The 14,044-nt window shown below is 35.4% G+C and overlaps 1 protein-coding gene across 2 annotated transcripts in view; it reads left to right on the top strand.

Annotated features, from left to right (window-relative positions):
• The window catches only part of cpt1a2b (carnitine palmitoyltransferase 1A2b), a 63,290-nt gene that overhangs the window by 36,777 nt on the left and 12,469 nt on the right, over nt 1–14,044 (top strand). For both annotated transcript variants that reach the window (XM_056453690.1, XM_056453691.1), the window contains 6 exons: nt 395–511; nt 8,704–8,868; nt 9,100–9,228; nt 11,477–11,632; nt 13,355–13,468; nt 13,568–13,660. In XM_056453690.1, coding sequence (XP_056309665.1) covers nt 395–511; nt 8,704–8,868; nt 9,100–9,228; nt 11,477–11,632; nt 13,355–13,468; nt 13,568–13,660 — 774 coding nt within the window. The remainder of the gene's footprint in view (nt 1–394; nt 512–8,703; nt 8,869–9,099; nt 9,229–11,476; nt 11,633–13,354; nt 13,469–13,567; nt 13,661–14,044) is intronic.

The following is a 14,044-nucleotide window of genomic DNA, read 5'->3' as shown; positions in this document are numbered from 1 at the left end:
ATAACACCGTTTTTCTTCGGTCTACCTACAAATCACATTCTGGGAAGTTTGTCTTTTTGCTTGCTTTTGCCATTGCTTTTTCGTTTGATTTTGTCATAGTAGAGTCATTACCATATTTACACAGGGGAGGAGGCAGGGAGGGGTTTTGCACTCAGTTTCACGTTAATTCGGATGTACAAACAGAATATGTGTGGGATTCCGCGTACGCAGTGTTTTATACATCTGAATTTTTTACTGCGTACGCACATCTACAGCTTTGTGCGTACGCAGTGTTTTAGTATGAATTCAATGCAAGTCTTCGTACATGAGGCCCCAGATGTTTAAATTAACAGTGAGTCCAGTGCATATATACAAATGGATAATTAAAACAACATTGTCTCTTTCACTTTCCTAGTTCACTCTCGCCACAGACACATTTCACTTGGGTTACAACTCCGATGGAAATTGCAGGGGAGATGTAGACCACTCTTTACCACATCCTCACCGCTTGAGCTGGGACATACCATTGGAGGCAAGATTAAAAAAAATTCTCTTTTTTCTATTTACACTTTAGTTCTTCCACAGTTTATATTTGCCAAGTCATATGACAACTGTTTTTTCAAGGAATCTGCAAAACATCCAAGAATGATTATAAAACAAGCATGTACACTGATGCTCCCTTCTCTTTTTTCATAATGTTTTGAAGAAATTTGATTCACAGATTCTATGTGATATATAATGTATTTCTGGTTGAGGATTGTGATATTGTAATGCACAGGTGTCAAACTCAGTTTCTTGTGGGCCACAGGTCAGCAGAGTTTAAGCCGTGATCACACTGCACTTTTCGCCCCTTAGACTTCCATTCATACGCATGTGAATGTGACAGACTGGAAAGGCAACCTAGTCCGACAAGTTTCGTAATTTGCAAAGTTCCAGCTTGGTGAACTCTTACCTGTGAAATCGCATCACGTGATTGCTTGAGACCAATCAAAGATCAAAACATGACCTCTCTGGACAGAAATTTAAAATTTGGACCAATTGCTCACATTTTTGTCTAATTATCTTGTTTATACCTGCCCCTTTTTCTAATTTTTTTGCAGCTTTTTGCATGCTTAAACTGTATGACCGTGTTTAAACCCTAATTAAACACACCTGATCAAAGTAATTGAGTCCTTTAGGCTTGTTTGAAACCTATAGGTAAAGCTGTGGTCACACTGGACTTTTCTCCCCATAAACTTCCATTCACACACGCGCGAATGCGTCAGACCAGAAATGCATGGTCATGCGTCAAGTTTCACAGGTTGCTGCAGTGCAAAGTTGAAGCTTGGTGACCTCTGACCTGCGAAATGGCATCACTTTACTGTGTGAGAGCAATCGAGGATCAAAACATGACCTCTCTGGACAGAAATGTAAAACATGGAGCAATCGCTGGCTTTTTAAATGTCTGTAAATGTTTAAATGCCACCCCTTTTCGCAGAGTCGTATGACAGAATTTCGCAAGCTCAAACTCTAGTGTGACCGCAGCTTAAGTCTGTTGAAGTCTGCTTAAGTCTGTTGAAGTCTGTTGGAACTAAATTGAGCAGGCCAGTGGCCCTCCAGCGACTGAATTTGACACCTCTGTTGTAGCAAAATAAGCTCACATAAAATTTAATATTAATTATTAATAATAACAAGTTAGTAATTGATTATGAATATTTAGATTAACTTTCCTGAAAACCATCGTTAGCCAACTAAGGTCACAAGTTGCATCTTTACAAACATAGTTTGTTGATTTGGTGTTTCCCAAATCCATAGTTCCATCAAACACATGCAAACTGCGACCAAACTTGTACGTTTCCAACTAACCCTCTTAAGCTGTAGTTAGAAGGATAGTTCCTAGTCGTGTTCTAATCCCAGTTATCCCCTATGCCCTTTTCATTTAGAACATTCCACCATTTAAACTTGGAATGATTAATAAAAAGCATTAAAAACAAGCCATGTCTCTTTAGAGGTGTAATTTGCTTTCAAAGTATTTTTACAGTTCAGTTTTAGCGATCTTCATATTGACAATTGCGTTCCCTTCGTAGTGCACTTTGAAAACATTTATGTAATTTTGAATGTAGCCATGGATCATGACGAAAGCTATAGGTTACCTATTATTTAAAAGTGGAATTTACGTTAAGTCTCCAAAGCTTGTGAAAACAAAAATATATAGCCTACATTAATGCTCTTAATTTATAGTAGGTTATTTGTTAAAAAATTTATCTGTACTGTATATGACATGGGCCTGTTGGTTCGAACATTTCTGCAGTGGTTTGAATGTGTCAAATTGTAAAAGTAGACTTTAAAAATTTTATAAACATTATCCTAGTTAATAAGAATATTATTAATAATAATAAATTAATCATAATAATAATAATTATTATTAAGTCTTAATATCTTAATAAATAGCCTACTGAATTACAACCATTAGCCTAACCTAATTTATATGGTTTATATATGAGATTAAAATACTTGTTACTAAGTGATTTTATGTTTTAGAATAGGATATGGCATATTCTCAATAATATCTGTAAAGGAAACATGTGCCGTTTACATATATTTCAGTTAATATGTGCTGTTTGTGCATGTTTTTACCAAAACTAATATTGGAATTTTTTTAAACGCGTGTTTGTGTAAAACAATATAATTTGCACAAAGAAATTATGTTTTTTTTTTCTAAAGAAGTTGTTACCCCACCTCGTTTGAAGTGTCATTATTGACGTTTTACGTGGCTCAAATGATGGATCTGCGACAAAGCAGCTACTGTTTTGGGAAACACTCGTCACTACATCATTCATTTCCCAAACGATGCATCGTACTATGATAGTTCAGCCACGAGTTATGTCGTTGTTTGTGAAACACACTGTAACTGTCTAATGAAGACCAAATAACTATTCTGTCCAGGAAGAATAATTTAATCTCTACCGAGTTAACAATTAATATAGCACCATGTAACTTTAGCATGAAGCATTATCTATAGGTTAAAATAACCGTTTCTATGTGTGAAAACAAACAATTACAATTACAGTACTAGATACTATACATCTATTTACAAATTAATTAGAAAGAGAAAGAGAGGGGGAGGGACAGAGAGTCAGGAAGTGCATGGCCAGAAAAACCCCCAAGAAGCCAAAGAGACAAGATAAGAGTGAGAGAGTTGAAATTCAACATCAGTAACCCAAAACGGAACATCACACAAATCTAAATCCCCTTGTTTTAACAAAGAAATTTATATTATGTATCTGATATCTAAATCATACTCGCATAGTCTCTTTGTTTGTGACTTATGCAGTGTGTGCCGGCAAGGAAGTCTCTTGATGATCCGTTGGTATTGCGTCTTCATTCTGATTGGTTGAAAAGAACTAGGCCTAGCTAGGCCTGATATATGCTTGGGTCATATTTTATGCTGGTGAGCACTGACAATGAGGAGAAGCTGGAACAAAGAGCAGAAGCATTAGAAAACATAACGTTAAGTGCAATCTCTTTTATAAAGGAGCCAAGGGAAGTTGTCCTTCAGAGACAAACGTTGGCCATGTCAGCACCTCATTTGCATCCCAATAAATTGTATTAATTTGATCGACTTTTACCAAAGATATATTATCAGACCGCACATGTGAGTTACAGCAATTAGTTCAGAAATGTAAATACTGTTGATTAGACTCTTAAACAAGTCAGGTATAGAATAAAATCAAGATGGTTACACACTTGAACTATTAAGTAAAGCTTCATAAACATTATTTAGCAAAGATCTAACTTAACCACTGAGAATATGAACATACACACATGCACACAGACATTAAAACTTTAGGTATATTTTAAAATATAGTTGTAGATATATCTTACAGATACATTTTAACAGTTCAGTGAGAGATTTAGATGTGAGAAATGAGACATTTTTACGCTGGGCTATCAAGAATCTCTGAGGTAACTCAGGCCTGTCTTCCTACAGATTAAAGACTCTGGTATGGTCATTTTGCAGGTCTCAGGGGGGCTTTTTAAGAGTTAAATGTGACAGTTAAATTTATCAGATCTCCCTTAATTTCCTAAAATACTAAGAAAAGTAGAATCAGCTCCATATCAACATTAGTTTTGTCAGTTTTTGATGTAAACATTCAGTTTGTTATAATAATCAAAAGCCTACTTTAGGCTCTGTTTGAACCATAAAAACAGTGCTTTGTTTTCTGAAGTGAAATACATTTTTAAAGCTTTAAAATTCAACTAAAACTTAAATCAGTTTTGTTATTTGACATAAAGTAAATGTTAAATGAAAAATGTCAATAATTAAAAGATGTGAAACTCCGCTAGAACTATATAAGCCTTTAAAATAGTTAATAAATAAAAATGATGAAAGCTCACACACAATAGCACTGGCCTGTGGAACACTGCACATATTCTGTGGTAGCGTGCAGATTTGAAAATGTGTCCATTCAGTCAGGGGTTTCCCATGAGCCTCTTCTCAGTGTCAGTTGTTCACTAATGGTGTAGCAGTGGGGATTTTTGAAAGCTTCTTCATTTACATTTGCGTCAATAGAAGGAATAATTGCATGTTGTGTAATATTAGGGATGCGTATGTTAGTTTTGGCACACATTGAAAATGTTGTTAAAATTACTTTAATATACAACCCATAAAACTTAATAAAGGGATAGCTCACCCAAAAATAAAACTAAAATACAGATGCAGAGAATCCAGCATGACACCTTTGATATTGTCTAGATTAACAAAAGTCAGTTATTAACGAAAAAATATATACTTTTTTAGTTACATTTTTTTGTATAAAGTGTGAGCTTATGTATTAGTCCGTCATATTTAGTTTTATACATTTAGACTGAGTGGGGATACTTATATAACTCAAGCTTGAGCATAACTAGTGCTGGTCACAAATAACCACCTTATTGATTACTTAAAAAGGGTCACATGAACATTGCCTAGTTTACCAAGAGTAAACGTATGTCTTCCCTTATATCCTGTGTTGTGTGATACTTTAGCAATTTTGTGATACACTTCAGGACGTTGTATACTCTCTTTTAACATGCCTTCTTATACTCATTTATGTTTTTATGTTGCTATAATTATAGTAACTTTCTTTTCGCCTCTCCTCTGTACTCTCTCACATTAGAACTGGCCTGTTGCCAGATGGCTTCACTCGCTTGAGGAATATAATAATGCAGGGGTGCAACAGCACGTTTGCTGAGGGGTATGGGGGTTCAAGTTCAAATCCTAAAGGGCAAAATAACTTTCAATGCAATCACTTCTCACACACATACTGTGAGAGGTGTAATGTCTGTCTTAGCATGAACTCTAAAATGTTTAGTGTAAAAAATAAACAGAGACAAACTGCCTGAAATGTTCTATTTCATCAAAATGTTATGTGATTTCATCAAACTTTTTTTGTAACTAAAATTAAAATAGTTTTGAGCAAAAAAGTTACCAAAAGGCCTGATGTAGCAATATGATACATAATGAATTTATAAAAACATGTATATGGTATAAAAATAGATCTTAATAGAAGGATTAATGAACATTTCAGTTCCAATAAATGTGAATATTCTGACTATTTGTTCATGTGTCAGTTTTAACAGGGTTAAGAATCGTTATAATCATTCATGGCCAGCATGATGCATAATAATTCCCCCCTTAGTCTTCAGTGCACGCAATCACAACTGACCTCATCCTCTGTCCCCCTGCCTGAAAAAAACACCTCGTCTGCATTCATGTTAAGTAAAAGCCCAGTGACTAGGTGATGATATTGAATAATTAATGATATGGTGGCCCCGTTGCTGCCAAAAACATTAGAAGTTGATTAAAAGTATGGTGATAATAGTGTGGGTTGTTTACCAATGTCTTATTATCCAATTTGTCATGGCAGTTTTCATTTTAAGGCATTGTTTGTTCTTTTTTCATTTTCTATTTTGCGCCCCACATCTCTTCATTCTCCATTTTGAACATGTGGCCAACAGAGGCGGAGTTGTGGTATAATTTTTTTATTTAATGAAATGCAATATTATACTCGTGAAAATGCAAAATAAACATTTTTAACAAAAATATTTATATTTATTATTTACTTTTTTTAATAAGGATAATTTCAAAAATAGTTTTGGCACAATGAACCCCCTCGATGTGTGGTGCCCCTATGCGCCGCATATACTGCAAATACCCCCTTTTTGCGCCCCTGGTTATATGTATACTTCGACATGATTGGCTACAATTGATTAGGCTGTTTTTATGTGCAATAGAGAATGTTTAATAAAAATGTAATATGGAAAAAGCATGTTTTTTATAATCAGTCAAGACAAACAATAAAGCTGAAAAACAGATCTTCTGGCCACCCTAACATGTATAGTATTATAGAGGATAATATTCTTACCGATTATTAGGCCCAGAGAGGGACTTTTTCGCCCTGGAGATAAATGCCTTACACCAGTCCTTCTTAGTTAATGACTGACTAGTCCTAACTAGCTTAAAGCTTACAGGCCATCCCTTTGTCTTCATTTGCTGAACTTTACACTGAAAAAAAGCCTCATTGAATATACTTAAATACATTATTTTAACTTCTTACACCTGAAAGAATAATGTTTGTCTAAATTATTTAATTCAAATTATCGTAATAAATTAGGTGGAAACTAATTAATTCATGTAGTTGTAACACGCTTAAGGGTGTACTCGCACTATGATATCTGAATCATGCCCAGGCACGTTTGTCCCCCATTTCCCAGTTCGTTTGACAAGTGTGAGTGCTCCCAATTGGCCCGGTTGGCAGAGGTGTGCCAGAGCGTGGTTCGATTGGGCTTTGGCACGGGATGCATGTAATCTGAGTGCAAAGCGTGTCTGAGCGCAAAACTAAAGACGCAACGTCACTTTTAAGGCACTGTTTCATATGGATTAATGAATTATTCTTACTTTTCAATGAACGCAAACTCATTCATTCAATCATTCATTCATTCAATCATTCATTCAGCTTCATTTTCTTTTCAGCTTAGTCCCTTGAATAAACAGGGATCACCACAGAGGAAAGAATTGCCAACTTAACCAGCATACGCAGCGGATGCCCTTCCAGCTGCAACCCAATAACTGGGAAACACCCACACACTTACATTCACACACATACACATACACTACTGACAATTTAGCTTATTAAATTCACTTATACTTCATGTCTTGAACTGTGAGGGAAACTGGAGCACTCTGAGGAAACCCACGCAAACACGGGGAGAACATGCAAACTCCACACAGTAATGCTAACTATCTAGCGACCTTCTTGCTGTGAGGCAACAACGCTACCCACTGCGCCACCATGCCACCCATGAACGCAAACTGTTATAGTTTATTAAAGATGCAAACCCATCTCTGCACGACAGCTGCCACCTTCAGCAAACCTCCTAATACGTGCAGCACGATGAATTTCATGAACATTTATGAATGTTAATGTTGGTGAATCTATTCAGCAAAAGATTTGACTGTGTGTCACTGCATATCAAACGACTTAAAATAATACAAAACAATATAACTTAAGCAATCTGAACTGTACGGAGTGAGAGGGGATTAGGGACAATCGCATCTGGGCACAGTTTAAGACAACCATGTCTAGTGTGAGTACACCCTAAGTAATTCAAAAGTTTTAACTTTTTACAGTGTAACAGGTCCTTATTAAAAATATGCTTAGTATGTTTGTTCACATCAGTTTTAACAGCGTTCAATTCAATTTAAGTTTATTTGTACAGCACTTTTCACAATAATTATTGTTTCAAAGCAGATTTACAAAATGTGCACATTATTGCAATAGAATCAAAATCAGGAAAGTTAATGTTATTAGTTACTATATTAGTTACTATAACTTTATTAGTTACTAATAACTTTAACTGTATTAGTAATTATTTATGAGTTAAAATTATTATATATATTCATAGGGCCACAGGCTGAAAAGTTCGGGAACCTTTGTAATAAAAAACAATAAATAAAGAAAATATGCTTTAAATGTAAAATATCTCTTAAATTATTTGTTGTTTACCTTTTGGAATAAATTGTGAAATTATCCTATCCAATATTTAGTTTTCTCCAACAGCTGATGATTGGTGCTTGCCTCATCACATCAACATCAGTTACATCATCATATGAATATGAAATCGCCTGGAAGAGCATGAATACATATTTGAACCCATTGACCTGATAACAACAGCCCTCATGGACAAAAAAATAAAAGGAATGCAGATCAGCCATCTAGGAATTCTCCCAGTACTCCTGATTAGCCAGTACAGGCCTGTAATAAAATCTCTGAAATAGTCTTCTGCAATCATGCACATTCTCAGATTATTATGTTAAGAGGATTTCTTTAAAAAAAATCTAAATCTAAAAGAAATATCTCTTTATTTGTCCACTGACATAAAAGAGTGACTGTACAGTAGGTACTAGGATGTCTTTTAGGGGTCAAATGAATGTGTAAGGCCACTGGTTCTGTATTAATGTTTTCATTGCTTGTTTTTTGTTCCTGGTTCTCTTGTTACATTCCACTTTACCTTCGTCCTCTCGATAGCCGGCTGTGTTGTAAATATACCTTTTGTTAGTTTTTTTTAACTGTGTTTCCTTGTTTCCTGTGGTTGAGCTTGTATTCTTAGCTGCATGCTTATCTCATATTTTCCTTGCCCAGATTAATCAGAATGAAAAGACGACAGGCACGCTGATCCGTTTTGTTTTTTGTCTTTCCTCAGGTTCAGACTCAGATATCAGAGTCTCTTGCTGTTGCTCAAGCGCTGGCTGATGAAGTGGACTGTCATGTTTTTCCCTTCAGAAAGTTTGGCAAAGGCCACATCAAGAAAATGAAACTAAGCCCAGATTCATTCGTGCAGCTGGCCCTGCAGCTGGCCTATTTCAGGGTACACATTCATGATCATGTCATATTATCAAAATACTGATGTTTTTTTGACAGTGCAGCATAAAGTCAACACATTTTGGAGCTCTATGTTTTTTTGGTCCTAGCAAGGAACTTCCTCTTATTTGTCTCTAACTCATTCGGCTGGCAGTACAGATTAGAATGTTTGCTTAAAGAGGAAATTCTTCTGGAATTTAACGGATTTGTTGTTGCCCATTTGTTGTTTTAACTTTAGGATAGAGGGACTTTCTGTCTGACATACGAAGCTTCCATGACGCGTCTGTTTCGTGAGGGCCGCACTGAAACAGTACGCTCCTGCTCCAATGAAAGTTGTGCTTTTGTCCTTGCACTGGAAGGAGGAGAGGTACCGTTCTATTTTAAATTCTTCCTTCCCCCTTTCAAAATGTTTTTGAAGCAGTTTCACTTGTTCCGTCTTGGTTATCTACAGCGTTGCAGAAATTAGCTGCAGAGGATTTGGAATGCTCCTTAAAATGAAGGAATTAATGATCAATTTATAAAATCTAAAATACACATACAGGGTGTCCGCGAGGTCTTAAAAAGTATTAAAGGTTGATAAATCAATGTAGAGAAATTTTAGGCTCTTAAAAAGTATTAAAAAGTCTTAAATTCTATTTCGCAAGGTATAAAATTTTATACCATTTTGATTATGCAATGTATGGTTGTATGGTGCCTGAATTAAATCTGCGAACATCAGGATGCTGTGTAGTTTAGGAAATCCATGAAATCCTACTAGATTTGACATCATGCTGCTTTGTCTGCCAGTTTTAGATTAGTTTCTTACATCAATATTTAATAAATATACTGTATATTTAAACCTTGCCAGTGTGAAAAGTTGTTATGAGATCTTAAAATGTATGGAAAGTCTTAAAATGTCTTAAAAGGTATTGAATTTCACTCTCTGATTCCTGTATATACTCTGACATACTAATAAGAATCGATGTTTATTCTGTAGATTAGATTAGACTTTAGATTCTCAGTATGTTTGCCCCTTTTTTAATGTCGTTAAATTAATGAATCACTTTTCAAATGGTCTGACAAAAAGTTGAAAGGTCAAGTGCTGACAAATAAATATATTAAATAGTTACATTTATATTGATGAGTGCAATTAAAAGTGACTCGCTTCCAATTGTCAAGTGAAAAGAGGTATTGAAAACTTTGGTTCTTACAAAGTTCATTGGCTGTCTTCATAAAGACAGTGCATCCGGAAAGTATTCATAACGCTTCCCTTTTTACATATTTTTTACAGCCTTATTCCAGAATGGATTAAATTCATTTATTTTCTTAAAATTCTACACGAAATACCCCATAATGACAATGTGACTAAAGATTGAATTTGTTGTAAATTTATTAAAATAAAAAACCTGAAAAATCACAAGTACATAAGTATTCACAGCCTTTGCCGTGAAGCTTTAAATTGAGCTCAGGTACATTCTGTTTCCACTGATCATTCTTGTGATGTTTCAGCAGCTTAATTGGAGTTCACCTGAGGTAAATTCAGTTGATTAGACATGATTTGAAAAGGCATACACCTGTCTATATAAGGTCCCAGGGTTGACAGTACATGTCAAAGCACAAACCAAGCATAAAGACAAAAGAATGTCTGTAGATCTCTGGGAAAGGATTGTCTTGAGGCACAAGGCTGGGGAAGGTTACAGAAAAATTTCTGCTGCTCTGAAAGTTCCAATGAGCACATTGGCCTCCATCATCCGTAAGTGGATGATTTCTTCCTAAAGCTGTCCGGCCATCTAAGCTGAGTGATCGGAGCAGAAGGGCCTTAGTCAGGGAGGTGATTAATAACCCGATGGTCACTCTGTCTGAGCTCCACCGTTTTTCTGTGCAGAGAGAAGAGCCCTACAGAAGGGCAACCATATGTGCAGCAATCAACCAATCTGACCTGTTTGCTAGAGTGGCCAGACGGAAGCCACTCCCGACCTGGAATTTGCCAAAAGGCATCTGAAGGACTCTCAGACCATAAGTAGCAACATTCTCTGATCTGATGAGTCCTTGAGTGGCCCAGCCAGAGCCCAGACCCAAATCCTATTGAACATCTCTGGAGAGATCTGAAAATGGCAGTACACCGTCTCTTCCTATCCAACCTTAAAAGGTACTGCAAAGAGGAATGGGCAAAAATTCCCAAAGACAGGTGTGCCAAGCTTGTGGCATCATATTCAAAAAGACTTGTGGCTGTAATTGCTTTCAGTTTTTTTATTTTTAATAAATTTGCAACAATTTCAAAAATCTCTTTCACATTGTCATTATGGGGTAGTTGTAGAATCTTGAGGAAATAAATGAATTTAATCCATTTTGGAATAAGGCTGTAACATAAAAAAATGTGGAAAAAGTGAAGCGCTATGAATACTTTTCAGGTGCACTGTAAACTGTCCAACACTTGATTTGTATAATTGACGATAATCAATTGGCATAATAATAACAGAACTGACACGACAATGTAAACACATGGCTGTTATAAAGCTTTATTTAATATTTATAGCTAATTGTTTATTAATTAAATATTAAATAAGCAGCCTAGTGATTTTAATTTTCTCTCAACAAATATTTGAGTTGGCCTGATTTTTTTTTTTCTCTCCTAGGACAGAGAACAATGCAGAAAGCTCCTCCGTAAAACTGCTGAGAAGCATCAGAACCTCTACCGCTTGGCCATGACTGGATCTGGCATTGATAGACACCTCTTCTGCCTATATGTAGTCTCAAAATACCTGGGGGTAGAGTCTCCTTTTCTTAAAGAGGTCAGTGTATGTTTGTATTTGGAGAGACTGATTCATTTTGCACAGTCCATGATACAATTTGTTTTTATAAATATACAGTCAGCTTATAAATGCATATTATACTTGACATTAACACTCAAAAATAACTAATACTTAGGCAGGACCTAATTGCTTCAGAAATTAAATGAATTCATTTTCAAGTAAATTAGTTAGCATTAATTGTTTACTGACTGTTTGTTAAAATGTTCCCAGGAAGTGCTTTGAAATGTGCATTTTTTTTTCAATGTGTGAAGTAATATGAACTGAATCATAATGACCTATGTGGGACATAGTGTAGCCCCTCCCCCTTTGTAAAGATCTGCCAGTTGTGTTTGTTATTATCACAGTTCTGTCATTGAGAGTGGTTGAGCTAAAGTGCAAATAGCAATAACGTCTTGAAGTGGGCGGAGCATGTCAAATACTATAGATGATTTGATGGGCCAGAAGATTTAATGAGACGTATAAGGTGACAAGGTCAATAAAAAACATTGATCTATTAACGCAAAAGTGACAAACTGCAAGTTTATATCTTTTTAATGAACGTTTTGGAGCATGCTAGTTTATAGATATCCTTAAAGGGGTGGTCCAGAGTGCAATTTTAAGGCTTGGATGTGTGTATAAGATACAAATCAATGTGTGCTCATGCTTCATTTGTAGAAAATAACCTTATTTTTTCATATATCTTATTTTGATTATATATAACTACTCAGCTAACATGAAAATGACTGTCATATTCAAGGCCCGCACTCAAGAGACTCTGATTGGTCAGCTAACATAATGTGCCGTGATTCTCGAATTCGCTCCACGTTACCAGGAAAAGCATCTCGCCCCTACAAGCATGCACTTTTGCATGTATATTCACATATATTCGGAATAAGCATGCGTAAGTAATATGAAGCGTTCACATATCTTTTGCGAGTTGGTTATTTGAGATGTAGAACGTAGGGAAAGTGTCCACATAGAGAAACACTGCAGCGCTGTTGAAGATTGTAGGTATTTACAAGGGTTTGATGGATAAATATGAATTTGGAGTGAAATTGTTAACGATGCCAATCAGCATTTCCCATTGTTTACATCCTTGCTACAACATACCGGTAATGCTAAACATGCTCTGCATGTAATAGATCAGTTTTAATAAATAAAAATACTTACATTTTGTGGCTCACAATCCACAGCTTCATCTATTATGGCTGGATCTGTTCCTACTTAAAGGAGTTTCTAGTCAAATCCAGCACTGAACTGGGAGAGATTCTGGAAGCTGTCCTTTGTCAAATGCTAGCTATATATTTTTTCAAAATTCTCTGGAACATAATTCAAATTATATTGTAAGCACTTCTCTCTTTGTGTCGTGTCCTTTGGAAGCCCAAATACAGAAACTTTTGGACGGCAATAAAGCTTTTTCTGCTATAACATTACAGTATTGTTTGCTGTAGGCTTTGCTAAGCTAACTCTGTAAAAGCCAATGTCTCCCTTGTTTATGTTCACACAGCTTCATTACAAATGAACTAATGTTTAAAATATGATATCGTAGTGGATCACCCCTTTAAGACTAACATACTGAAAAACTAACATCTCAAAAATTTTATTAGGATTTTACAGGGACTTTAAAAGAATAAAACATTAAGGGGATTTATAAGCAGGACAAGATTAGCATGTATGTCAGGGTGTGAAGCTGTTGTTTATATGCGTTCATGTGAACTGTAGGTTTTGTCTGAGCCCTGGCGCCTCTCTACATCTCAGACACCTGTGCAACAGATGGAGCTGTTTGATCTGGTCAACCACCCAGAGTTCATCTCCCTGGGGGGAGGCTTTGGTCCTGTGAGTAATTGATCAGCACACATGTTATCTAAATGAAAATTCCACAAACTGGTAGCGGCTCTGTTTTGATCACTGAGTTCATGGTTTGTTCCTGTTAAGGTGGCTGATGACGGCTACGGTGTGTCTTACATCATCATGGGAGAGGACATGATCAACTTCCATGTGTCTTGCAAGCACTCCTGCAAAGAGACTGTAAGAGCAAACCTAACAATCTAAACAGCCACAATTTAAAAACCTTGCTAAGCCTCCTGGTGACTATTTATTTATTTATTTATTTATTTATTTATTTATTTATTTATTTATTTATTTATTTATTTATTTATTTATTTATTTATTTGTTTGTTTGTTTGTTTGTTTGTTTGTTTATTTTTTTTACCATGAACAAATATGTGTATGGGCAGAACTATTATTATTATTATTATTATTATTATTATTATTATTATTATTATTATTATTATTATTATTATTATTATTATTATTATTTTAAACACTGAAGTTAAATTAAGCTGAAAATAAAAATAATTTTTATATAGCAAAAAGCTAATTACTGAACTGAGCCTGAGAATATGCTAATTT

Source organism: Danio aesculapii, chromosome 3, assembly GCF_903798145.1.
Source record: "Danio aesculapii chromosome 3, fDanAes4.1, whole genome shotgun sequence".
NCBI lineage: Eukaryota > Metazoa > Chordata > Actinopteri > Cypriniformes > Danionidae > Danio > Danio aesculapii.
Note: the sequence above shows the minus strand (reverse complement) of the source record. Positions and strands in the feature narration are given on the sequence as shown.